The sequence below is a fragment of the Arctopsyche grandis genome, chromosome 7 (genome assembly GCF_051622035.1).
Source record: "Arctopsyche grandis isolate Sample6627 chromosome 7, ASM5162203v2, whole genome shotgun sequence".
Classification (NCBI taxonomy): Eukaryota; Metazoa; Arthropoda; class Insecta; order Trichoptera; family Hydropsychidae; genus Arctopsyche; species Arctopsyche grandis.
The window spans coordinates 30850194-30877986 of NC_135361.1; the positions used below are offsets into that span (position 1 = coordinate 30850194).

Genomic DNA, 27793 nt, shown 5'->3' on the forward strand with positions numbered 1-27793 from the left:
ACAAAAGAAACAGTTTTAAAAAAATTCAATTTTTTAAGTTTTAATTTTAATTTTGAAGTTGTGTCTGTCATCTTATCTTTGAAATCACTAACAGAAGATAAAATTGAAAAATTGTCATTTTCAACTTCTGTCACAAGGCTTTTCGCTATATTTTTTAGTTTGTCAATGATGAGCATGGTTTATATGGGTCTACGTGACTTGACAGAATGTTAAATTACAGAAAACGCAAATATCGGAAGGCAAAGATCGAAAATCAAAAGATCTTAAGTCGAAAGATCAAAAAAAAATGGTGCATGGTAAACGGTACATACTCACTTAATTTGCGCGAGCAGGATACAACAGGAACAAGAGGAACATGCTTTTCCTCCCGTATTCTGCGCGCGCACATTAATACGGAAGGAAAAGCATGTTATTTACTATTATTAAGTCGCTGGTGGCCGCAGTAAAATCCTCTAGTGGCCGCACTTGAGAACCACTGACTGTAGATCCACATCCATGGTTAAAAAAGCAAGAAAAGCAAGATTTTATTTTATTTTAATTTATTTATTGAAAAATCAACAGACAGGATGTACATATGTAGATATGTATAAAAAAACAAATAGTAAATAAATATTTTTTTATTTATTTATTTTATTTTTATTTTATTTCATACCAGGAAGGCATTACAGGTAAACCCCAATGCGCCTTCCTGGCCAAATTACAAACAATACAGCATTTTTTATTATATAAGTCGCTAAATTACGAGACACTGACTTAAACTCGACAATTAACGAGACATCTATGAATTGTACATACATTTTTTTATTGTAATATTTACATTAATCATACTCAAATAGTGGTGACATAGTGGGTAGGAAGGATTTTTAGCCAATTTTTAATCGGGAATCGTTTCAACAATGAAATCAGAGAAAATTGGCAAACTCTGATAGGAAACGATCAACCAGGAGTCACAAATCCTGGTCTGACCAGCAGCATTACAGATATACTCAGAAAAATTCTTTTCAATTGAGGTCAGCTCAAGGGATCGAACTCGGCGCCTCTCAGTGTTAAGCAGAAGCTTAACGACCGAGCCACGCTGCTGGCTTTATATGTAACATCCGAGTCCAATAATAGATTTTTACAAAAATGAAAAAGAGAAACGAAATTGAGAAAAGCAATTTTTTTTCAAAATTCTTTGGCAATATGTAATTAATTTTATTTAATATTAAAATAACTAAATAAACTGAAAAAAAAGGACTATACTAAGAAATACTAATGGGGGAGGGGAATACTATTAAAATGTCCCGGTTTGGATATCAATAAATCTGACAGCCCTATATATGTACAAAGTAACACATGTTGAAATTAAAACATGATTCACTGGTGATAAGTGCATAGAGATTAGTTTCAAGGAATGACATTTTCATAAATTACAAAACGTTCAAAACGTGACCGATGATTTCAACGGGTGGTTTCGGAAAGGAATTTATGCACGAATTAAAATAAAGTTAGATATATGTCATATATAAATATAATGTAAGGTAATTAATAGTAAAAAGTTGGGTGCGCGCATTACACGTTCACCGATCCAACCCGTTCGAAATGATGAATGAATATGTGTGTGTCTTCGTGGATGTGTGTTTGTGTCACCCGTCACTCGGCCTGACGTCGCACGTGTCAAACACTGCACACCCCCCCCCCCCCCTCTCTCCCTACCCCGCGTTTCCTCGACCACTTGACTGTGCACCTCTGTGACTCTGATTGGCTGTGTCTCCACGCGTCCGTCACAAACATCCCACATCACGTCCGTTGTTTTTTTTTAATATATACATATGTATTATTATTAGAGGCCTGAGTGCACACACTTGTGCACTCGGTAAAAGATTAGCCATTTGATCGGCCGACATAAACAAAAGAATTATTAATTATACCCACTGCCAAAAGTGGCAACGGCATCGCGCATGCGCAAATTTCACTCTTATGCCCACACTATGCCGCGTCTCTTTCCACGATTTCAAGGGGAAAAAAAGAGTATTTTAGTGTATTTCAATAAAAGTATGTGGTGAATCTCCACTAATTATGAATATTATATTTAAAATGCCCATTTTACTGTCATGGAAGTCAATATAATGTAAACCAACTCATCGGAAGTGGGCGTAATGGTGCGTACGCACCAAGCCAACGAACGGCCCACAGGCCAACTTTTAAAACCAGTAGCGTACAAAATATCGAAATAAAAATTAAATTTAAAAATTGAAATTAAATATCAAAATTAAAACTATTATTATTATATTAAAATTAAATTCAAGTATCAAAATAAAATTATAATCATTATATTAAAATTAAAATTAAATATTGAAAGTTATAACAGAACATGCACAATTTAAATAAATTTTCGAGATTGACCTAAAATTAGATCATCAACAATCACATACAGGTAATCCTCGACTTAAGAAGTTTTGACTTACGAAGATACGCACTAAGTTCGAAAAAAAATCAAAGAATTATTATTTTTACTTCCCCGTAAAGCACAGTTACTTAGAATATATCATGTATTAGTATGGGTGATCCAACGATTTTTGCTAACCCGGGGTGTTTCTCTCGTCGAAATAAATCAAGTAATTAAATCATTTCAGAGGTAAAATTTATCGGATAATGTGTGATTATTAATTTTATTTCGACGAAAGAAAAAAAAACCCTTTGACAAATCACCGACATCCGACACCGCGTTTTTTTATTAATTGTTTTTTTTTATCGATCATCGACGGTGGAAATACAGTAACATATCGTGACGACTTTTAAGAAATATTAACAAGATGAAATTATAATATTTCTCTGGCTTTAAATGCGTATCGTCGTAATTCAAAACATTGTTGTAATTCAAAACATCAACGATGATCTAATTTTAGCTCAATCTCGCTCTTTAGCTTAATTTTGATATTTAATTTCAATTTTTTACTTTAATTTTTATTTCAATATTTTACTCGCTGCTGGTTAAAAAGTTGGCCCAAAATCGTCGTTGGTTTAATCCGTAAGCACCATAAAGTAGTTTCGAGGGCAACAAAGGAGACCCTCGGATTAGGCATCACTATTTCCCAGAATCTGAACGAGCGTGAGACGTCGCGTTCCTGCGACCGTTATAATTGGTTTTCGAGGATTACCTCCAGACTAAGTGCAAGTCGGCTAAAAAATGGATAGACTTAGTGGTCGGTAACAGCACCCAGCCACTTCCCACTACAATTCTTAGAACTGACAACGCTAAAGCGTGGGACTGCATATCCGGGTACATGACTAAACAATGGGGAAGTAACCGGACGTCGAAGATGCAGGGTGTGACCTGTCCTTTAAATCTTCTAAATCACCAATAAATGATGTGAAGTGACTTTGACATTGACAGTAAACATTGACACGAATTATACGACCTATGTTCAATGCTACATGAAAGGCTTAGCGCGGAAGTATTCTTGTTTACTTTGCACATGCTCAAAATACAACGCCTATTGGCGTTTTTCAGGCTCTTGTACTTGTTGGCAAAACGCCGATCGGCGTTGGTCAGCATTCAAAGGGTTAACCGATCGTCAAGCTTACCAAGTAGTTTTTAATAAAGAAAAAAAATAAGCCCTAAGTTAGCCATCCCTGATTTGTGTGTGTTTCTATATACAATTTTACATAGAAATGACGTTATCTTGGGAATAGCAATAGCAGAAATATTGGACTGGTGTTTTAATCAATGCATTGAAATAATTGATAAGACGTAGGACTCGGTTCAAATAAATTTGAACATATACAATATCCAAACAGCTCTCATATATTATATGTACATCTAAATTATAAACATAAGTGTATTCAAATATGTAGATAATAAAATTTAAAAAAAAATGTGTATTACATATAATATATTGATTTTATTTTCACGTTGATTAAAACCTTAATACTCTATTTTAATGCATAAATATAATGGATATATTTTTGTTATATGTATTATATTTATATATGTACATATTATTCTTATATAGGCATGTCAAAATAATCCAATGGTGGCGTTTCAAACAAAATAGTCATTGAAGAAACTTGATGTTCGGCTAATTTATTTTGACACTGCACTTCAGCACTGCATCTTATACCTGAATCTTAGCTTTCTATTTTAATACAAAAAACTTTCTGAAATACAATAATAATATGGTTAATGGTTTAAATTTGTATATTTATGTATGTATGTATTATATATCACGAACTGCGTTTTTCACATACGGTCAACTGGTATCCAAATGAATAGAAACATAAGAATGATTTTTAATAATGACATTAGTTGTTTATTTAATTCCGATTCAAATACGTAAAATCCAAATATAGCCAGCATCAGCCGAAGAATAAACGTCACCTTCAACGACTAAAAATAAAAAAAAACCACTTTAAAACGGTTCATGTAAATTTTTAATATGTGTTTAATTTACAACAATAATAAACTGTTAATATAAAATAAATTTGTACCTGTGTAATTGTATGTGAGGATAGTTGATATGAGAAAATAATAATTAAAATTCCTAAAATAAATTAATAACATTATTATTTTTAATTTTTATTACTTATTTTATTTTATATAGGTACATATAAAAAATTAATCTCTGTTTGATCTGTGTACATGTGTAGCTTGTACTGGTTAGAAAGTTTGTTATGAAGGAATAAACAATGAAATTTGAGGTTATGAGTTGCTGCCGGCAATATGTATACTCATTTATGCCGGGAACCTTACAGTTTAGAATAGTTTATTAATACTAAGATTGCTTTAAGAATAGTTTATCAATGTATGATTGTCCATAAATGAGTTTATGTATTTACAGAAATGAACTTTTCAATCATCAGATAAATTAAATCAGCTGATAACTAAAAATAATTGTATGTGATGTATATATGTAAGCTTATTGTAAAAAACTAAATGTATGTAAGCTTATTGTAAATCATATTAACAATTATTAGATACAACATAACTTCTAATTGAATACTTATCTCGCAGATAAAACCCAGTTAAGAGATATACTTTTAGCCGTGAAATGTCAAATCTGACATATTTGGCCAAAAATCAATATATATCGTGTATTACCCTACAAGAAGCTACACGCCAAATTTGAAATTTATATATACATATGAGAGTTAAAACTATAAATATTTATATATTAGAGATAACGAGAACCAATAGAGCAAATTTCATAAAATATAGAGTGAATTATAGGCGTTTAAACAATTAAAATCTGATAATGTCGTGTCATAGCGAACAGTTGACGCCTTGTTAAACAACGCTTGTTAAACGTCAAGAAGATTTACTTTCCTCGTTTTTAAAACGCGTTGTATACGATATTTTATGTATCTCCAACGTAATGGCAGACGATACATTAACGTATATTGATGACCAAAATGAGCAATATGGCAAAGTATGAAAACGATCGGATAAGAGATAAAAATGACCACTGACACGAAAGCCATGTGAAACGTAAAGGAGGTATGTTATAAAAAGAGTCAATACAAACCTTTGATGTCTAGATTAAAATAATTAACTGCATATAAAAATATTATTGTGGAAATGACCTGTGTGCAAAATAATACATAATACATTGTTTGTTTCATATATATGTATGTAATTTTATCATGTACAATCAGTCAGTCGATAGATTGCTTACCAAACTCAGCGAAGCGACGGTCGAATTTCTAGTTTGTAGTCCAAAATCGAGATAGGATCTCTTGAAACGTGCCATCTTCATAGAGCTGTAATTAATGAGACAATTTTATATTTAAGAGTGACCGTATCCATTGATACTAAATACTAAAAAAATATCTAGTACGGAAACTGTTGGATCGTGGATGGTGGCGATTGAAAGGACCGGTTAACTCGTTTCATTATATACTTTATTATTACTTTACTGGTTGTTACATGTTGACTATTGACTCTATCTGACGGTACGCAGTATCTATTGAATGAATGCACTTTCAGAGAGAGCTTGAAATGACCGGAAAATTCCTATTTATAGCATACAAGTATAATACAATTGGAGTGGGAGGTGGTCTTGATATCACAAATTTTGACCAGAAACTTTCAAATAAAGTTTCCAATTAAAAAAATATACATATACATAGTGTAAAGAAAATAAATCATTGTGCTACTTACAGAATCTTTCGTTTGATACTGCATATACGTGTGTATGTTACTTCACAGGCTCTCAACCTATAGATACAGAACTAAATTAAGTATTCTTTATCAGTTTCCATGACCTTTAATAAACCTATTATCACACCAAATGACAGTCAGTAATAAAATATTTAGGAGTAACGTTCGATAAAAGAATGAGATGGGCACCTCACATTGAGGCAGCGAAATGCAAGGCGATGCGGGGTATATCCTCAATATATCCAATATTTAATCGCCATAGTTCTTTATCAACTCAGAATAAAATAAAATTATATCGCGCGCTCATATTACCATTATTAACCTATGCTTCACCTGTATGGAATAACGCCTCGAATACTAATATTTCCAAGCTCCAAGTAATACAAAATAAATCCCTAAAAATAATTTATAATACACCCATATATACTAACTTGAAAAAACTGCATGCCATATATAATATTCCGTTTGTTACAGACATTACTAACAAACTAACCAGTAGATTCTATGACAGAATCACTAATAACCATACTAACACACTTGTGAAGAGTCTCGGTGATTACAACAAAATGTCTATACCCTTCAGGTATAACACACAGATTACCTAAACAGAATCTGCTTTAGGTCATCGACTTTAGAGAGTCTTTAATTAATATTATGTATTAGATGTATTATGAACATTTATAAGGATTGTAAATAGGTTTTTGAGCTCTTTTTCCTAGTATGCTGTAGATTAACATTAGAATAATATAATACTATGATTACTAACCAAATTAAATTAAATTGTAAAATAGAAAATGATCAGTAGATCATTAGCTATTAAAACAGATATAAGATGTATTGTGAACATAATTTCGTAATAATAAAAAGCATTTAAAAATAAAAAAAAATAAAATTATCACACCAGCTTATTACCCCATTGCTTTTACAATGTGTACATGCATACATTTTAAATGTACCTAAAGTGCTCCTACTATATACAGTAATATTTTATTTGAAGTCATATATTTATTATTGAAATGTAAAATATTTCAAATAATATTGTAACGTGGAAACATTATGGGGACTGGCCGCCGCCTAAAGGTCTGTTCATATCTATCCAGCACGACCCGAATCCTGCAAATACGGACAGTATTCTTTAGTACATTCTATATGGACGCGCATGAATGCGTAAATGCGCATGCGCGAATGGAGTATGAATACGTCCATATAATGTACCAAAGAATACTATCCGCACTTGCAGGACACCTGCAGGATACGGGTTGTGCTGGATAGGTATGAACAGACCTTAAAGTGCATTAGGGGGCTAACAATGGAGACCCCCGAATTGGCCTAGCGGGACTCTTAGTGGCCGGTAGAATTTCTAGAACCCTGAGAGCGTGAGATTCACTTAAAATTGTACGTGCCTAGACAATGGAGAAACAAACGGATCAGGGAAGCTGCAGTGAGCGACTTGCCCTTTATAAGTAGGTACTTAGGCCACATCAGTTAATTCTGCTGAATCATTCAGTAAATTATGTGAAGCGACTTTGGCCTTTCATTTGTCTCCTCCACCCACCCCTACGCAACAATATGTATTCATAATTTCAATTTGCAACAAAATTTATGTTGAAATTAACTTGAAACAGGAGATTAGCCAGTAACATGGCTCGGTGGTTGGGTTTTTGCCTAGCATCGAGAGGCGCCGGTTTCGATCCCGTGAATTGACCTCGATTGAAAAGAATTTATTCCGAGTATATCTGTAATGCTGCTGGTCAGACTTGGATATTTGTGACTCTAGGTCGATCGTTTCTCATCACAGTTTGCCAATTTTTCTGATTTCATTGTTGAAACGCTTCCTCCATTAAATTTGCTAAAAACCATCCTACCTAATATGTCACCACTATTTGAGTAATGTTACCACTTAGTAGATATAAATATTTTAAACAACTACATATATTTTTTATCAGTAACTATGTATATATGTACAAATTTGGTCAAATTCATCAGTTTGGTCGGTTAATGTATCAGTCTGGTCAGTAAATTATATACATAGTTGAATTCCTCAAAATGTCTATAACATTAAATTAGAAAATAAAGTAATAATAGTTTTGGCATCAAAAAATCATTTCACTGTGTGTAAATAGCGAAATGAAATTACATATTATGTCCAATTTTGAGATACCTGTCTAAATAAACTGACAGTTTAATTAAAGGCTTTAGTTGAATACAAAATATTGACCAAATCGAAACATGTACATATGTAAATAAATGATCCTTTATTATAATTACTGACCAAAGACATGTTATTTTACTGATCAATTAAATACTACAATCATTCCAAATTGTCAAATTTAACTTTTGTGTGTAAGCTGTGTTGATAATATTTCTGTTATTGAATAAAACCTGAGATTGAATTTAAATTATTCTATATCAATTCTTGTGACCTATGAATATTTTATCACTCAATCTCTTTCACCTTATATGTATACCTACATTCATATGTACATATCACAATATTAACTGAATAAATGTAGTAATATTATATTTAATTTAAATGTTGCATTATTATTGAAATGTGAAATTTTCTCGACATAGTAAAAAATACATGTATAAAATCGGAATTAGAAGACAAATAATATTTGAAATAGATAACAGGTGTCCTCTATTCAATTGGCATAACCTTTATTTTCTTTTTGAGACCTAAAATTAGGAAAGTCAATTTAATTTTAAAGTTTTGATCCACCAATTCTTGGTATATAAATATCTTATAAACAGGTTTCCCCTTCTTAATGTCAATAGGATAATATTATAATAAAAATCACAAAAATGTAATGTATTTTATTTTAATATTTACAAATATTATACGTACATATGTATATACAAAAGCATTATCGAACAAAATAATTATCACAAATAGAAATTAAAAGGCCAACGTAGTGTCACAGCATTTATTGGTGATTAAGGAGATACACGCACTGGCAGTACTCCGTCCAGAAAGGCTTGATATCGCTTAGTACCGCCTTATAACGGATAGGTCACTCGACGTCCGGTTTGTTTACCTATTGTTATGGTCACGTACTCGGATATGTATGTATTCCCACGACACTCAGCCCCACGGTATCGGTCACTTCTGAGAACTCCACGGGAATGCGACCGAGTGCCGCTACTACGCCAATTCGGTGACCATTACCAGCTTACTTGCACTTAGTTTGCAGATAATCCTCGAAACCAATTATAGCGGTCGCACAGTGTCAGGGATGCGCCTCGGCCTAATCCGATTGCACTTAACCGGCGGCTCTTTTTAGTATACGTAACAGTATCAATGCATTTAAATTAAAATTGAGGTGTTTATATAATAGAACACTTAATATTTGGGATCGGGATAATTCAAGTCGATCAATACATTACCAAACTAAGGCTCCCAGTAAATCCAAAATATTCTCTACTTAAATCACATAGTTGATAAGTTTAATTCAAAGCAACTATGTAATAAAGAAATATATGCTACATATATTTCTTTGGTATCATTGCATTCAAATTAAAATTGAGTTGTATATATAATAAGTAAATTTTATTATCGCAAAAAATTGTTAAATTTAACTTTTACATGTGTACATACATATACAATGAAATATTGACTTCGAAATTATACCAGGTAAGTGCCGGAGAGAAATCAATTCTATAACTTGAGACGCCTAGGGTTAAATTATTTAATAATAAAAAAATTATAAATGCGATAATGTCACTTTGGTATCATTCCTTAGAATTAAAATACAGATTTTGATATAACAGAACACTTAATTTATTGAGATCACGATATTCCAAGTCAATCAATATATAATATAATACATACAAATGTACATATGTATTACCAATAATAAGAACATAGATTGATTCTGAAAAGTATCTAATGAAATCATTATCTAATTGGCACTATTCTTTTTGCAATGTTTTAATTGTAATTAGATTTCTGCATGCATCCCAGTAAATCCAAAGTATTCTGTACTTTAATAGTTGATAAGTTTAATTCAAAGCAAATATGTATTACATAATAAGCTATTGTCATCAAAAATTATTGGTATTCATAGTAATTCATACTAAATCTATGGTAAAATGATTTTTTCGAATTCACCACAATCCGGCTGTGGTGTTGAAGAAAGGCCTTTCAGTTCAGTATCAGCATTTTGACATTGAGACTTTGATACTTCGTCTTCTTTGATCATTTGATATAAACTAACCACACATAACCAGAAATACACGTACATCCCTGAAATAACAATTTGATAAATGGTTTGAAAACTTTTCATACATTATGATTTATTAACTGCATTTATAACATACCATCAAACACCATCATAAAGATTACAAACACAGTTTCAGATGTATAATATGAATTAAGTATCCGTATACCATGATATTCATCATATAGGAATAATCCAATGAACCGTGTTGCCAAATGTACTGCTAATAATAAAATTTCTAATGCAATCAATATCAGCCATGGAATCAACATCAACTTTACAGACTAAAAGACAAAAAAATGGTTATTAAAAACATTAAATCATTTTAAAATGTTTACAATATCAATACTGCCATGTATAAAATGTTAATCATACTATACATATGTATTATACAAATTAAATTGAACCTTAAAAACTGCATAAAGTAGTACTACATGCAGAAAAACAGTCAGAGATATTAAATTCAATGTCCATATCTTTCCTAGAATTAATACATTACTATTATTCTTTCAGTTAAATTAAACTAGTTGGTAAAAATAAAGTTAAATAGTACACTACCTGTTTCATTTGGAGCGAGTTCGAAAATACTGAGTGCCAACAAAAATGCTAATAGGCAAAATGCCTACGGACGTATAAGAACAAGAAATACAATATTAATTGCATATTTTAATATTGAAAATTAGTCATTAGTAAGTTGTTTACCAAACCCAGCCAACCAATGACTGTGACTCCGGTTTGTAATCCAATACAACAACAGAATTTCTTGAAGAGTGCCATCTTCAATGTACTAAAATTAATGAAAAGAAATTATTGTATTGAGCATGGATTTGACCTGTAGATACTAATTGTCAAACAAATATCAGCTTTCCGTTAATGTTTTGGTTAGTCATTATCAAAAAACGATAGCACATATTGCAAGAAAATAAACGGGCTTGTTATACACAGAATTTATTTTTTGCATATTTTATATCGTAATGATAAGAACTAATTTATTTACTAAGATCACAAAAAAACTAAGTAGTTTAGTAATACATACATAATCTTCTTATTACTTAAATGTATTAGTATAGCCAGGGGCGGCTTGTGACTTTAAAAACAGGTGGGGCACGAGAAGATTAAACCCCCCCCCCCTTCCTCCTACATATTTTCTTTTTATAAAAAATGAAATTTATATATTTTTAAGGTTGTGGCTATTTGCAGGTACTGTGTCTGCGAATTATTGACTATTTGCAGGTACTATATCTGCTAATTATTGGCTATTTGCAGGTACTATATCTGCGACAGGCGCAAAGCCTTGTGCGCATGCGCGTGAATTTATAATCCGATTATAATTTCTTACATTTAATGTATGCTAGACTTGTTTAATCAATCGTTCATTATACATGAGGCAAATAAATTTCGCATGTTATTATAATGGATTTATATCATTTAGCTAGTTCGCGGCTGTACTTGTATGTAGGTATTATACGTTGTATATGATAATAATTTTCTAACAATTAATAATGTTAACTAATTTGGATTATATTTTTTATTCTACGTCACTTTACGAGTTCGAACTAAATTTTAAGAGGTTTAAAACAAAATTTTAACAGTAAACACGCTGACAGTGACAGTTCACGCGCATGCGCAGAAGGCTTTGCGTCTGTCGCAGATATAGTACCTGCAAATAGCCACAACCTATTTTTAATGACATTGTATGCTTATAAAATGATTTTTATTAACTAATTATCGACTTCCTTCATTATGTGTTCTGAAAAAGCAATCATGCAATTAATAAAAAATCTAATTTATAATTTTGAAAGAGACTTTTTATGTAACTATGTAAGGTTTGGGAGGGGGCATCGAAAACAAATCAAAGTTGACTATTATTTTTTTTTCGATTCAAATAAATTTAATAAAAAAAAAAAAAAACTGTTTACTATTAGGTTACAAATACATGTTTACTTGCGATATTGACCTTCTATACGAAGATGTCTGTTTATTAAAATTTTTTTTACTAAATATGACTAAAGTAAACTAGACAAAAACGGTAATTGGACTATTCGTCACATTGCGGTGGTCACAAAGACAATTTTTGCCATGAAAATCGCGAATACACAATATTAGGCACTCAAGTTCTCGTCAGTATGATAGTTATCGTTAGTACGATGGATTTTTCGGTTGCCAAATGTTCCGTTATAGAGATTTTAGTGACTTTGTGACCAGTAATCACCGAACCACAACAACAATATATAAGAAATGGATAATATTTTTTAAAGATCATTTCGCCGGCATTAATTTGTATAAAAATTCTGGTACACATACTATCAATTCCACATTCCAATGCAATTTGTGAAAGAATATTTAGCAATATAACAAAATTATGCATTTCTTGAAATAGTGAATGTCCCGATCTGTGATTTTGGAAATCTGGCAAACCTGATTGCAATTGAATGGCACCGACATCCAAAAATCACGTATACCTAATAGTAAGCTACAAAGTCAGTAAAAACATACAAAGGATAGCAACACAAGTGATTACGAAAATGTGTCACACTAAATACAAAACACGACCACACATGTGATTTGCCACAAGGCGACTGATGTTCTCTGTTGTAAATACATATTTTTATGAGCTGATCAAACATGTTTCTGTTGTAAGATTAATCCAAAGGAGGGGATTTAAATATCTATAAAAATCACGTAAAATAATAAATTTGAACCACAATACAATCAATTTTCGCAATTCAAATAGAAAAAAATACCATACTTGTGTCCATTTGCATTACGGGCATTTTGATTGATCGGTGTTCTCCAACAAAACTGCAAAACCTTTTTATTAAGCTTCTTAATCGTTCTGAATTGAATCATCGATTATGTAGTTTTGAATTAACAATGGCAGCTTGAACATGAGAGGATTGTGAATTCAGAGCTCGGATTGTGTAATTGTAGACAGAGTAAATTTTGGATAATGGTAGGAGATATGTAAATTAAAATTTCAATATTGGTCAAACATTTGAATAAAACAAATAAAGAATTCGTTTATCTGCGAGGTCAATTTTTGTGTCATTTTTACGCATAATCTGCTATTATGATGGCAGATGGTAAACTTGAAATTTCCAAAACAAAAAAAAAATGTAATTTTAGGAGAAATGTATTCACTAAAATTTATGACAATATGTTTTTAAAAATCCATGTGTTATGTAAGCAATTTTTATATTTAGAGGATATTTAAATTATATAAATGGATCACTTTCCACTAAATGACCAAAAAACCTTTAAATATTCTTTACTATACATACATACTTATATTTTTTAAAAATCACATTTGTATGTATGTACTTAGTTTTTATGAATAAGTAAATTTTATTATTGCAAAAAACTAACAGTTATGTTTTACATACATATACATATATACAATGAAATATTGACTTCAAAATTGTACCGGGTAAGTGTCGGAGAGAAATCAATTCTATAACTTGGACACCTAGGGTTAAACTATTTAATAATAAAAAAATTATAAATGCGATGATGTCACTTTGGTATCATTCTCTAGAATTACAATAGAGATTTTTATATAACAGAATACTTGCTTTATTGAGATCACGATATTCCAAGTCAATCAATATATAATACATATGTACATATGTATTACCAATAATAAGAACATAGATTAATTCTGAAAAGTATCTAATGAAATCATTATCTAATTGGCACTATTCTTTTTGCAAAGTTCTAATTGTATTTAGATTTCTGCATGCATCCCAGTAAATCCAAAGTATTCTGTACTTTAATAGTTGATAAGTTTAATTCAAAGCAACTATGTATTACATAATAAGCTATTGTCATCAAAAATTATTGGTATTTATAGTAATTCATATTAAATCTATGGTAAATTGTTTTTTTCGAATTCACCACAATCCGGCTGTGGTGTTGAAGAAAGGCCGTTCAGTTCAGTATCAGCATTTTGACATTGAGACTTTGATACTTCGTCTTCTTTGATATTTTGATATAAACTAATCACACATAACCAGAAATACACGTACATCCCTGAAATAACAATTTGATAAATGGTTTGAAAACTTTTCATACGTTATGATTTATTAACTGCATTTATCAAATACCATCAAACACCATCATAAAGATTACAAACACAGTTTCAGATGTATAATCTGAATTAAGTATCCGTATACCATGATAATCTTCATATACGAATAATGCAATGAATCGTGTTACCAAATGTACTGCAAATAATAAAATCCCTAATATAATCAATACCATCCATGGAATCAACATCAACTTTACAGACTGAAACACAAAAAAAAAATGGTTATTAAAAATATACACTAAATCAGTTTAAAATGTTTACAATATCAATACAATGTTAGTAATACTATACATAATGTATTATACAAAATATACTGAACCTTAAAAACTCCATAAAGTAGTACTATATGCACAAGAACAGTCACAGAGATAAAAGTCAGCATCCAAATCTTTCCTAAAATTAATAAATTATTATTTTTGCCTCAATATACATACACTTAACCTAAATAATTTGATAAAAATAAAATTAAAAAACACACCATTTTTATCATGGGGGGCCAGTTCGAAAATCACAAGTGCCAACAAAAATGTTAATACGCAGAATGCCTATGGACGTATAATAACAAAAAATACAATATTAATTTTATATTTTAATTTATAAAATTAGTAATTTAATAAGTAGTTTACCAAACCCAGTACACCGATGACTATGCCTCCAGTTCGTAATTTCATACAACAACAGAACTTCTCGAAGAGTGGCATCTTCAATTTACTAAAATTGGTGAAAATAAATTTTATTGAGCATGGATTTGATCTGTAGATACTAATTGCCAAACAAACATCAACTTTCCAATATATTTTTTTGTTAGTCATTACAAAAATAATAAAAAAATACTCTTAATTTAACGTAAAGAATTCCTAGAATCCAATTTTTATAATTTTTTTATAAATCATTATATTTAAACTGCACAAAGGGGCAACAGGGGGGAGGACTTTGGGTCTTAAGCCCCTCCTAACTGTATATATCTTAATTTTTTAATAGTACTTTGTAGGTTTACTGTTAAAAATGTTTTCTATATCTATGTACGTACTACGTAATAACAATAGATGAAGTTTAGTGATAATGCGAAAATCCAAACACGAGATTTTGACTGATTCCAACTCAGAATCGATCACTGATCACGTTTTCATGCTCTAGAAAATGTGTGTCAGTGTATTTAGGGATTTTTTGAACACAGTTAGTCCTATCCAAGACTTTTTTCCCATGTTAAGTGGTGGAACGGCGTTCCGGCACCTTTTTGTCTAAGCATTTTTTATGTTTCAAACGAATATTCCATATAATATAATTTGAATATAATCTTTTCCAATAAAAAACTTGACAAGAAGTGAGTTCCGGCAACTTTTTTTCATAAAAAAGCCTTGGTCCTATCGAACTTAAACTTAGAAACGGTTACTGAAATTCTTATCGATACGACGTTAAATTTTTTCTGTGGCGCATTTATCCAATGATATTTTTATATCATAAATTTGAAAAAGTTTATTATTAGTGAATTTATTAGCTGCACGTTTTTGTTACTAAGCGCAGAGAATATTGTGATTACATTTATTTTTATTTATTTTATTATCTCAAATATTTGGCAACCCTACTCGAGAGTCAAAATATCTTTGTCAATAATACATAACCACAACATTGGAATATTATTTGTACTAAATATTCGATTGGTGTTACAAAAACATGTTTCGATTAAATTACACTGATATAATATACCTGATATAAGTCACTAAATCGGTAAAAATATACACATGGGATGACGAAGATGTTTCGCATAAAACGAAAAACACGACTACACATTTAATTCGCCACAAGGCCACTGATGTGCTCTGCTATAAATACAAATGTTTTTTGTTTTGTTTTTATGAGCTAATCAAATATGTTTCTGCTGTATGATCAGTGGCGTAGTGAGGGTAAATGGCGCGCGGGGTAAACTTTTTTGCCCCCTTAGGCCTACCTTATTTTTTCATATTTGTCGACTTATTAGATTGAATAAAATCTAATAAGTCAACAATTACACTGAACAACAAAAAATCACGTTTTTTAGTTACCAGAGCGGAGACTAACCAAACTTTACTGAGTTTGACCCACTGAATTCGAATATGATAATGATTTTTTTTGGTTTAGTGATCGTTTACGAGATATGAGCGCTTAAAAAAAATGCGGGATTTTTACAGTTTTTTGGCTTTTGCAGTCTTTAACTCAAAATTGAGTATTGTTGTGCTCAAAGTGAGTATTGGAATCAATATTCAGATGTTTTTCCTATTGATTGTGATATTTCATTTCTTTAAAATACTTATAATTAATTGTCTAGCGAATTTTAAAAGTCAAAAATATATATTTTTTACGGATTTTTTCTCCATGCTATGTTGCGTTTAATTGGACAGGTTTTTTATTTCACCACGTTTATAAGGATTTTTTTTATCTCAATATTTTTTTTTATCTAAGCGTACTAACTCGAACGGTAATTTCGATAGAAATGCTTTCTGAGATGCAAGCGAGATGGCATGTAATCCATGACAATCTATGACAGTTTGTATAAAAAGTATTCAAATAAACAGATTTGAGATCCCTAGTTACAAGCTATTGATAATCAAAATACCTGCATATAACTGCACCCTTACACTGTATTAATAAAAATAATATGTATTGTAAAACTGCTTAGTTTTTGTGATGTCAGTAAATAAAAAAGGTCTTATCTTTTCAATATGCAATGAAAGTTGATATTTATTTGGCAATTACATACATAGTATCTAGTATCTACATACATAGTAATTACATATGTAGTTCTGCAAGTCGACGCACAATACGGTCAACTCTCATATAAAAATTAATAACAATGTGGTGGAAAGAGTAGATAGTTTCAGATATCTCCGGTGCTATCTGGGTGAAACGTGTGAAAGTAAACAGGAAATTCCAGGAAAAGGAGTGGAAGCAAGCAAGAGCTGCATTCTTAAAATTGAAAAATGTCCTAACGACACGTGATCTCAGTATAGAACAATACAGAAGCATGGACCCTGACAGATGCCACGTGCAAAAAACTACAGGCCTTTGAGATGTGGACATACAGAAGGATGCTGAGAATCTCATGGATGGCGCGTCGTACCAATGCCGAGGTGCTAGCCCTGATAGGAAAGCATGTTGAAGTGCTCAAAAGTGTGAAAAGGCGTAAATTGGAGTACTTTGAACATGTGATGCGGAACGAGAAATACGATCTTCTGCGCCGAATAATCCAGGGGAAAATCGTAGGCCAACGCAGTCGGAAAACATCTTGGCTAAAGAATCTTCGGCAGTGGAACGGCCTCAGCACCCAAGCACTATTCCGAGCAGCCATCGATAAAGTAGGAATGGAACATCTACATAGTTGCCGACGTTCTGAGAGGATATGGCACGTGAAGAAGAAGATAGTATCTACAGGTCAAGTCCATGCTCAATACAATATTGTTACGTATACTAAAAAGAGCCGCCGCTTAAGTGCAAACGGATTAGGCCGAGGCGCATCCCTGACACTGTGCGACCGTTTTAATTGGTTTTGAGGATTATCTCCCCCGAATGCACTTAGCGGGTGTAGCGGTCTCATTCCGGTAGAGTTCTCAGAACCGACACCGATACCGTGGGACTGGGTGTCGTGGGAATATATATCCGGGTACATGCCTAAACAATAGGGAAGTAACCGGATGCTTTGAGCGACCAACCCGTTATAAGGCGGTACTTAGGCGATATCAAGACATTCTGGATTGAGCACTGCCAGTACGTGTATCTCCTTAACAGTACCGGCCTTACGTCCTCGTGCAATTTTTTCTAAACACCCTTTGAAAAAAATTATAAAAAACTGGATTATCATCCTCCTTTTTCCCGGCCTTGGGGTCCTTGGGACCTTGCTACAGTTTCAGGCAGTGTCAGCAAAAGCACAGAAACCCAAATGTTTTGGATATAATTCTTGTAAATTGTGCTGTTTTATAAAATTTAATACAATGAGTGAAAGGCTTTTAAATTGATAAGTTCATTGCTAATAATAACAGATTTTGAATTCGCGGTGAGCTTAATTTGAAGATTGGCTTTTTCCAGTAGATTGTTTGAATAGAATTTGCCGAGTACAAATGTAGGGCCTTTGGCGCTCTAATTTTAATTTTAAAGCGCTTTTGGAGCATCGACCGGCGCCCTAACTTATTTGGCGCCCTCGGGCACCACCCGACCCAGCCCCCCCCCCTAAAACCGGCACTGCTCCTTAATCATCAATAAATGCTGTGACACGACTTTGGCCTTTTACTTGGATCCTCCACCCACCTCTACGCAACAATATAATTTCATTAATTTTAGTAAACTGAAGATGGTACTCTTCAAGAAATTCTGTAGTTTCATTGAATTAGTAATTAATTAATTTCATTGAATTTTCAAATTATTGAATCATTCTTTCCTAAATTAAAACATGGAATTAACATTGTATTTTTTTGTTGCTATGCGTCCGTAGGCATTTTGGATATTAGCATTCTTGTTGGCATATTTCATTTCTTTTAAACTAACCCTTTATCATAAAGATGTGTATTTTATATTATTTTTATTAACTTATTTAATTTAATCGAAACCATAATAATAATGTATTCATTGTAGGAAAGATATGCACGTTGACCTCTATCTCTGGCTGTTTATGTGCATGTAGTACTTCTTTATACAGTATTTAAGTTACAATTTAATATAATACAAATGTTTATTATTATTAAAATTTTATATAATATTGGTATTGTAAATATTTCAAAAGGATTTTTATATTTTTAACGACCATTTCATTTATTTTTCAGTCTGTGAAGAGTTCATGTTGATTCCTCGGCTGATAGTGATTGGATTGGACATTATTTATTATTTGCAGTACATTTGGTAACACGATTCATTGAATTATTCGAATATGAAGAAGGTTATGGTATACAGATACTAAATAGAAGTTATTTGTGTGAAACCGAATATGTGATCTTTATGATGTTGCTTGACGGTGTGTATAAATGCAGTTAATAAAACGTAATGTATGAAAAGTTTTCAAACCATTTACCGAATTGTTATTTCAGGGATGTACGCACATTGCTAGTTATGTGTCGTTAGTTTATATCAACAGATTAAAGAAGACGAAGTATCAAAGTCTCAATGTCAGAATGCTGAAACTTAACTCAAAAGCTTTTCTTCAACACTATGTACAACCGGATTGTGGTGAATTCGAATTTAAAAATCAATTCACCATAGATTAAATTTGAATTACTGTGAATACCAATGATAATTTAGCGATGGCAATAGGCTACTGAATAGCTTATTATGTGACGTATTATATTTGCTTTGAATTATACTTATCAACTACATATGTATGTGATTTAAGTGCAGAATACTTGAATGAATGCAGTAATCCAAACAGTATAATTGAAGCCTTTGCAAAAAGAGAAGTGCCAATTAGATGATTTCCTGGATTGATCTATTTTCTAATGACCTGGAATATCCTGATCCCAAGAAATTGAGTGTTCTGTTATATGTGTGTATGGACTTCGGAGATGACGATCAATAGCGACGTCAAAGAAATGATATAAAATCTCAATTTTGGTGATCGCATTTATTTATATATGTATATATTTTATATCAGAATATTTTAGTTTTAGAATTCTTTATATATATATTACATATTTTATTTTAGAATATTTAATTTCTCGGTTCAAAGAATTGATTTCTCTCAGACACCTCTCTGGTACAATTTTCAAGTCAGTATATTATAATACATACTTATGTACATAATTTAAATAAGTTACAACTATTACATTACAACAACTATTACAACATTCAAAGATAAAAATTACTTATTAATGAAAATTAAAAACAAATGTAACTTGTTTAAATAATATTATGTAATATGTATATATGTAGTAAAGAAGATTTTAATTACATATGTTTGTCACAAAACTATTCTCAATTTTTATTAATGCCGAAAATATATTTAGATTTACATATGATCCACTGTTAATGTCATTTTCTAAACATTATTTTATGTTAAAAATATAAATTACTAGTGTCTGTTGATATTTCAATGGGTGGTTTGGGATATAAATTGATATATGGATTAAATTCGTAATCACTGATGAAAGTTTCTGCTGGTCAAACTTTTAGTAACGAATAATCGATTTGATTAAGATTTATTTATAAGTATTTCATCATGTGATATGCATGTTCCTGATATGATTTAAAATATGTTAAAAAAATAAAATGATGATCTTTCATTTTCTTATTCCTTATTTTTTACATAAGATACACATCTATAATTATACCATACATATAATATATAAATCTACGAAACGTGGATCCAAAAACGCAAAACGTCAAATGTCATGTTTGACGTTTGTCGTTTTGGTTTACACCACACTGCAAATATGGCCATGAATGCATATTCCTCTTTAATTTATGTAATACTAGTTGTTTTACCCGGCTTCACTCAGTATTTGTAATATAAACAACTTAAACATGGCGAATCTAATAGTAAATTTTCGTTTGTTTTTTTTATTAAATTTATTTGAATTGAAAAAAATATAATATTCAACCAATTAAATTGTCGTTATAGAAACTTTGTGTTGTTTACAAAGTTCCCAACCAAAGATACATACTTACTTACATACAAAGTTTCTTTAGAAATTATATATTAGATTTTTATTTAAATGTAACTTCAGTTAATTTTATCTTTCTTTCATTTTTACAAACATAAAAAAATATAAGTAAGAAATTAATAATAACACGGTAAAAGAGTTTTATAATAATTTTATTGGATTCGTAAAAAAATTATTCTAAGGAAATAAGGATAAGCAAAATTTGGCAATTGGTTATTACCGTAAATTATTTTCATTGTGAATAGAGTATATATACAGACATATTATTGTATTACAACTCTATACAAATGGTGTAATGTGGAGTAGATAGTCTGGAATTTGTTAATTTTCAATATTAAACGTCCAAAATAACAAAAATTTTTAACAGGATAAAGTTTTTAGTCTAAGCAACGTTTTTACCGTTTTTTTGGATCCCGTCGCTCGCTCTAATACAATTACGATATATTTTACCCAGGCCCGGTCCGAGGGTATAAGGGATCCCCTCCCCCCCCTTTATTTTTTTAAACAACACATTTTATAAAACATTAAGAAATTAAATATAGAAAATTTTATTCAAAGTAGACAAGTGTTATATTTAATATATATTATCATTAAAAATGAATAAAATAAAATTTGCAAATGGAACATATTATTGTGGAGCATATTTAAAAAAATCCATTAATTTAATTTAGCAACCATCTTTCGTTCTTATTTTATTTTGAATTTTAAACTCTTACAATCTAATGTATTATATAATTTCGAAAGACACTTTGTATGTATGTTTGTTTGGTTCGTAGAATCCGTGACGTTCAATTTAATAAAAAAACAAATCAATATTCAAATAAATATAATCAAATGTTTACTATTAGATTAGTCATGTTTAAGCGGCTTATATTACAAATACCGAGTGAAGCCGGGTAAAACCACTATTATAATATAATATGTACGTAATAATATATCTATATATGTGTATAACAATACAATATTCAAAAAATATCAAAATTCGTATTAAGTCGCGGACAAAACAAGCGAGCAACTTTATTGTTTTTATTGAAAGGTAAAGTAGGAAACTACCATTTCATACATTTAATTAATTATGCCACCCAAACGAAAAGCGATTGGTCAATCTACACCTCAAGCACGAAAGAAAAAGGCATCACGAGCTTGAGAAACAGACGAGCAACGGGATGCAAGACTGGAAACCAATCGAATACGCACTACTCGAGCCCGTGCGTCTGAATGTAGGGCTTCCAAGCCGGTTTAAACCGAAACCGAAAAGCCGGCTTTTTGACCATTTTTCAAAAAACCAAAATCCGGCTTTTTGGCTCGATCAAACGGCTTTTTAAGATTTTCTTTTATTGATGTTTTTTTCCTCAAAATTACCAATTATGAATTTCAAATTTCAAAATAAACAATTATGATCAAAATAAATGTGTATAAACGCTCTTAGGTAATAGGCGTATATTTCTTTGAACAAAAAAAAGCTACATTACTTTCTTTCTTGAGCGGTTTTTTTGAGATTTTGTAATGGACCAGGTCATAAACCAATAAAATATTATTGAAAGTATGTAGTTTCAATGACCTACCCAACTTCAGGTATAGAAAATATTACTACAAATCCTTGTACTTGAAAACATCAAAAAAAGTTGTCGTTAACTCAAATGATTTATGGCAAAATGCATAGAAATTTCCGAAATATAATTGATTTTTCTTCAAAAGAATTTGGAAGCCCTTTAAAAATTGAGGCCACATCCTACTTTTATTATCTTCTTAAACTCTTTGCTTCTTATCATAGTGATAGGAAGCAATTTGTTAGATATGGTATTTATGAATCTCCTTCATTTTTTACGCGATCTGGTGTAACTCAGGGGTCCACCTTAGGCCCTTTACTATTTACAATAGTCATTAATAACCTCCCTAAAGTACTACGCAATGCTTCATGTCTTTTGTTTGCAGACGACGTTAAACTATTATTTGCTATTAAGGATGAGAGGCAAGCCTCTCTCCTTCAAGCTGATATTAACGCTGTTTTAGAGTTCAGTTCCAGTTTAGGGCTTGAACTGAATACTAGTAAATGTGCCATTATGAGTTATGGACGTGCGAATTCGCTCTATTGTCACGGATATTCCATTGGATCCGTATTGTTGAAGCGCGTGGAATCAATGGTCGACTTGGGTGTCACTTTTGATCCTCAATTCACCTTTCACAACCACATCAAGACAATCGCTGACGTTTCCTTTCGTCGACTTGGATTTGTCTTGAGATATGCTAGATTATTCTGCAACCCCTTATCTTCTCGCTTGCTTTTCAACTCGCTTGTTAGAAGTAAGCTAGAGTATAATGCGATTATGTGGAATCCGCATGAAGCAAATTACTCTCTGATGATTGAGAAAGTGCAAAAAGCATTTCTTCGTTTCCTATATTTTTCAAATGTAGGCCATTGTGGCGCATTGGGTTCTTCCTGTAATGCCGCAATGGTCCAAAACTATTAAATAAATAAATAAATTATGGATTTAAAATGTTCGTGATATTTCAAATGAATTTGTTTCCGAATTTTGCAACGGTTGCTTTTGGGTTTGTTAAGCTAAAACAGATGCGTAAAAACAACTTTGAAATCTCTTTATCGATGTATATCTTTGAATCTCAGCAGTTTTTCACGATTCCCCAATTATTGTTTTTCTGCGAGGTTAAACATTATTTTTTAAATAATATATTCTTGAAAGTAGCTTATTTAAATCATTTAATTATTTGTGCGTATTTAGGATCTGCCATTTATGGCTGTGATATACGTACAAATAATTGTATTATTTAATAATATAATATAATAATAATCTGAAATATAATTTTAGGTATAGGCGAAAATCATTTCGAAAAATTAATGGAGCTAGCCAACCGACTGGAAGTGAAAATTCCAAAGAAATTTAAAACCGTCGATCTCTCAAACTGTCTGGAAGTTTTGAAATCAACGGGAGATTCCGAATTTCGAGACGGTGAGTGTCGAAATATAAAAAAAATATCCCACTTAAATATTTTTCAATTCCAGTTCTGTTTCAGCTGCACAAAACTCAAGATTTTCTCAATCTGCCGGTCTCCAACGTGATCTAAATCTTGAAATGGGACAATTTGTTCGTGCATTCTGAAGAAAGCGTATTCAATGCTGTGAAATTGTGGGTAAAAATCATGATGATGCGAACCGTAAAAGTGACTTGGCACAGCTGATGAGATCTGTGAGGTTATCCTTTCTCTCGTTGGAGGTATTTGAAATTAAATGAATGTCACAGTTTAGTGATACAAATCATTCGAATAATGTGTTATATTTTCAGTTTATTGTCAACGAAGTAATGACGTTCTGTCTTTCGTGTGCAGAGTGTATGACCACTATTAGACAAGAAATTATAAACAAGAATGATAGATCTTTCTTCCAAAGAGAGACCCCTCGTAAAAAAATTCAAAAAATAGCACTGGTTGGGGGGTTTGAGTTAGATTTGAGTTTTGTATCACAAGTATAATATTGTTTATACTTGTGATACAAAACGTATGCTGCGGATTAAGCGAATAGAATCCCAGAGACTGTTCAAGGATTATATGTTAACGGATTAACTAAGTGCATACCATGAGACCGGTATAAGTGGTTTCAAGGATTAGCGACAGGCTAAGTGCAAGTAAGCTAAACAATGATTGCACTTCTCATACCGTGGGAATACATATCCGAATACGTGACTATACAGTAGGTAAACAGATTAGACGTCCTGAGAGATCTACCCCTTATAAGGCGGTACGTAGGCGATATCATGTAATTCTGGACTGAGCACTGCCAGTGCGTGTATCTCCTTAATCATCAATAAATGCTGTGAAACAACTGTTGGCCTTTTACTTGGATCCTCCACCCACCCCTACGCAACAATACTCTTGGCTTAGTTTGTCAAAGTCTCTGTTTTTGTTTTGCTCAATGTAAGCCCTACTTTTTTACTCTTTGTTGCAAGGTCTTGTAGCATTACTTGTAGGGTTTCTGAGTTGTCAGTAAAAAGTACAAGATCATCGGCAAATCGGAGATGATTCAAATTAGATCTGTTTATGTTAATGCCAAATTTGCTCCAATCCATCTCTTTGAATATTTATTCAAGTACTGCTGAGAATTGTTTTGGTGAAAGTGAGTCTCCCTGCCTTACACCTCTCTCTATTGGGAATATTTCTCCTAATGTTTCCATTTTCACTTGGGCTGAGCTATTTGTGTAGATATTTTTTATTATTCTAATATATTTATGCTCGATATTAAATTTTCGTATACGTTACTAAACGCTCGCCGTACAATAATATAATATTTATTTATTTATTTATTTATTTTAAACAGACCATTGTGGCATAACAGGAATTCCTAAAGCGCCACAATGGTCAAAAAATATAACACAAAAAAGAAAAAAAACAAAATAACAATTAAACATAAACATAAATACATCCATACATACATAAAAAATAGCATTTAATAATAACAGATAAAGTAAAAATATCAAATAAAATATAGCATAAGGAATGCCTTGCACCTACAGCCAGTTTCAATAAATATGTAAGAAACAACTACAAATACAAAACATCCCTGTAAGGCCCAAATGGAAGAGAGTTAATCAAAATTTCACTCATAAATCACAATCAATCATGAAAACAATGATGAGCGCAGACTACCAGATAAATGGGTTAGAGTAATTTTCGACAATTTACGCTCACTAAGGTGGAAAATATCACATTCAGTCTCGGCAGCAACGATTTCATTAAGAAGTCGGATAGCTCTTGGAATAGGAGCCATTGGAAAAAGGACTGTGCGGGCAGGAGGTACAGCCAGCAAATGATGATGTCTACCACGCACATAGTGATTAGGGACATAAAGCCCCAACTGCTCCAGCAACAACGGGCATGACGTATTACCACGTAAGAGCAGGAGAACGAAACGAATTAATGAGAAGTTTCTCCGAAGTTCAAGGGAATTATACCCAAGCATGCCCAAAAGGAAAGGAGTGGGGTAGAGATATGGGTAATACCCATATTCTTTCCTATATAGGAAACGAAGAAATGCTTTTTGCACTTTCTCAATCATCAGAGAGTAATTTGCTTCATGCGGATTCCACACAATCGCATTATACTCTAGCTTACTTCTCACAAGCGAATTGAAAAGCAAGCGAGAAGACAAAGGATTGGAGAATAATCTTGCATATCTCAAAACAAATCCAAGTCGACGAAAGGAAACGTCAGCGACTTTTTTGATATGGTTGTGAAAGGTGAGCTGAGGATCAAAAGTGATACCCAAATCAAAAATAGATTCCACACGCTTCAACAAGACGGATCTAATGGAATATCCGTGACAATAGAGTGAATGTGCACGTCCATAGCTCATAATTGCACATTTGTTTAAATTAAGTTCAAGGCCTAAACTAGAACTGAACTCCAAGACAGCGTTAATATCAGCTTGAAGGAGAGAGGCTTGCCTCTCATCCTTGACAGCAAAAAATAATTTAACGTCGTCAGCAAACAAGAGACATGATGCATTACATAAAACTCTAGGGAGGTTATTAATAAGAATTGTAAATAGTAATGGGCCTAAAGTGGACCCCTGAGTAACACCAGATCGAGTAAAAAATGAAGGAGATTCATAAAGACCATATCTAACAAATTGCTTCCTATCACTAAGATAAGAAGCAAAGAGTTTAAGAAGACGCGTTGAAAAACCCACTTCAGCTAACCTGATCAAAAGAGCGTCATTATTGACTTGATCAAAGGCTTTACGAAAGTCAAAGTAGGCTACATCAACTTGCTGACCAACGTCAACTTTAGACATGATCAAATGTGTGAAGCAGGCGAGATTAGTGGTAGTGGAACGACAGGGTGTAAAACCATGTTGCTCATCACACAATAATCTTTTAAACTGCGCAAGAATCAAACGGTGAAGGATGATGTCAAAAATTTTGGGAATAGCCGAGATAATAGCAATAGGTCTATAATTTTCAACCTCATTTTTAGAGCCACTCTTATGAATAGGAATGACTCTAGATAATTTCCATTTTTCAGGATAATTACCAGAAGCAAGAATAAGGTTAAAAATAAACTGAAGAGGCTCTAAAAGCGAATTACAGCATACCTTTAATACGTCAGGGGGCACACCGTCAGGCCCAACAGACCCCTTCAGCTTCATAATAGCCATCCTAACATCTCCCAGCGATACCCGCGGAATGTCTATACCGACACCCTCAGTACCAATTTGTGAAGCCAAACTAGCATTAAGGGATGGTTTTCTCTGGTCAAAGACAGAGCTAAAAAATGAAGCAAAAGCATTGGCGATCTCAGGACCGTCAAAACTTTTATTACCAAATGAGAATGAATGCTCAAGACCATGTGAAATATGCTTACTCTTAATAAATCTGAAAAAGTGGTTAGGATTAACCGCAATAGCACTCTCCATCTCATTAAGATAGACAGTATATCGCTCACTCACACCACGTTTCACGATCTTCCTAAGAGTCCGGAATTTCTCATAGTCACAAAATGATTGGCTACGTTTCCATCTTCTATGAGACAACCATTTTGCACGAACATCAGCTATAAGTTTGCACCCAAACCACGGCGGAAATACCCGCCGATGTTGTTCCGAATTAGGATAACTGATGAACCGAGGAACATGACTGTCAAAAATATTATAAAGTGTAAAATACAAATATTCAACAGCATCACCAGTATTCATGAGGTACATTTGGCGCCAGTC

At 32.1% G+C, this 27793-nt stretch overlaps 3 protein-coding genes and 1 long non-coding RNA gene across 9 annotated transcripts; 1 reads left to right on the forward strand and 3 right to left on the reverse strand.

Moving 5' to 3' along the window:
• Window positions 1-3765: 3765 nt before the first annotated feature.
• Window positions 3766-6150, reverse strand: LOC143914571 (uncharacterized). The gene is made up of 6 exons (XM_077434836.1): window positions 6140-6150; window positions 5655-5739; window positions 5505-5562; window positions 4471-4523; window positions 4231-4369; window positions 3766-4140 (listed from the first exon to the last, which is right to left on the reverse strand). The coding sequence occupies exons 2-6, from the start codon at window positions 5733-5735 to the stop codon at window positions 4124-4126; spliced, it is 348 nt and encodes a 115-aa protein (XP_077290962.1). The 5' UTR covers window positions 5736-5739; window positions 6140-6150; the 3' UTR covers window positions 3766-4123.
• A 2787-nt stretch (window positions 6151-8937) lies between these two features.
• On the reverse strand, window positions 8938-13365 carry LOC143914812 (uncharacterized). 5 transcript variants are annotated; one of them, XM_077435162.1, is made up of 7 exons: window positions 13109-13348; window positions 12856-13028; window positions 11062-11146; window positions 10918-10981; window positions 10767-10840; window positions 10460-10643; window positions 8938-10385 (listed from the first exon to the last, which is right to left on the reverse strand). In XM_077435162.1, exons 2-7 carry the CDS (start codon window positions 12984-12986, stop codon window positions 10222-10224), a joined length of 702 nt encoding a protein of 233 aa, XP_077291288.1. In that variant the 5' UTR covers window positions 12987-13028; window positions 13109-13348; the 3' UTR covers window positions 8938-10221. The 5 variants fall into 5 exon arrangements, with proteins under 5 accessions (XP_077291288.1, XP_077291289.1, XP_077291292.1 ...); XM_077435163.1 differs by lacking the exon at window positions 12856-13028 and having other exon boundaries at window positions 13109-13365; XM_077435166.1 differs by lacking the exon at window positions 13109-13348 and having other exon boundaries at window positions 12664-12950.
• On the reverse strand, window positions 13345-16346 carry LOC143914815 (uncharacterized). 2 transcript variants are annotated; one of them, XM_077435169.1, is made up of 6 exons: window positions 16154-16346; window positions 15073-15157; window positions 14925-14991; window positions 14766-14839; window positions 14463-14646; window positions 13345-14388 (listed from the first exon to the last, which is right to left on the reverse strand). In XM_077435169.1, exons 2-6 carry the CDS (start codon window positions 15145-15147, stop codon window positions 14225-14227), a joined length of 564 nt encoding a protein of 187 aa, XP_077291295.1. In that variant the 5' UTR covers window positions 15148-15157; window positions 16154-16346; the 3' UTR covers window positions 13345-14224. The 2 variants fall into 2 exon arrangements, with proteins under 2 accessions (XP_077291295.1, XP_077291296.1); XM_077435170.1 differs by having other exon boundaries at window positions 13476-14388; window positions 15073-15208; window positions 16072-16258.
• A 7554-nt stretch (window positions 16347-23900) lies between these two features.
• LOC143914820 (uncharacterized) lies at window positions 23901-24898 on the forward strand. Its single transcript, XR_013260860.1, has 3 exons — window positions 23901-24035; window positions 24100-24299; window positions 24369-24898. It is a non-coding gene; the product is annotated as an uncharacterized LOC143914820 (long non-coding RNA).
• Window positions 24899-27793: the final 2895 nt, after the last annotated feature.

What these genes read in the sequence shown, in the direction of transcription:
- LOC143914571 (XM_077434836.1), bottom strand. Translation starts at nt 5,735, where the DNA reads ATGAAGATGGCACGTTTCAAGAGATCCTATCTCGATTTTGGACTACAA. An exon ending in TTTTAATCTAGACATCAAAG is followed by an intron (nt 4,524 to 5,504) that starts GTTTGTATTGAC and finishes AATTTATTTTAG; the next exon opens with GAATTTTAATTATTATTTTC. An exon ending in CCTCACATACAATTACACAG is followed by an intron (nt 4,370 to 4,470) that starts GTACAAATTTAT and finishes TTTTATTTTTAG; the next exon opens with TCGTTGAAGGTGACGTTTAT.
- LOC143914815 (XM_077435170.1), bottom strand. An exon ending in TCATCGGTGTACTGGGTTTG is followed by an intron (nt 14,992 to 15,072) that starts GTAAACTACTTA and finishes ATACGTCCATAG; the next exon opens with GCATTCTGCGTATTAACATT. An exon ending in TACTTTATGGAGTTTTTAAG is followed by an intron (nt 14,647 to 14,765) that starts GTTCAGTATATT and finishes TTTGTGTTTCAG; the next exon opens with TCTGTAAAGTTGATGTTGAT.
- LOC143914812 (XM_077435162.1), bottom strand. Translation starts at nt 12,986, where the DNA reads ATGTTTGATCAGCTCATAAAAATATGTATTTACAACAGAGAACATCAG. An exon ending in TACTTTATGCAGTTTTTAAG is followed by an intron (nt 10,644 to 10,766) that starts GTTCAATTTAAT and finishes TTTGTCTTTTAG; the next exon opens with TCTGTAAAGTTGATGTTGAT. An exon ending in CTTTATGATGGTGTTTGATG is followed by an intron (nt 10,386 to 10,459) that starts GTATGTTATAAA and finishes TTGTTATTTCAG; the next exon opens with GGATGTACGTGTATTTCTGG.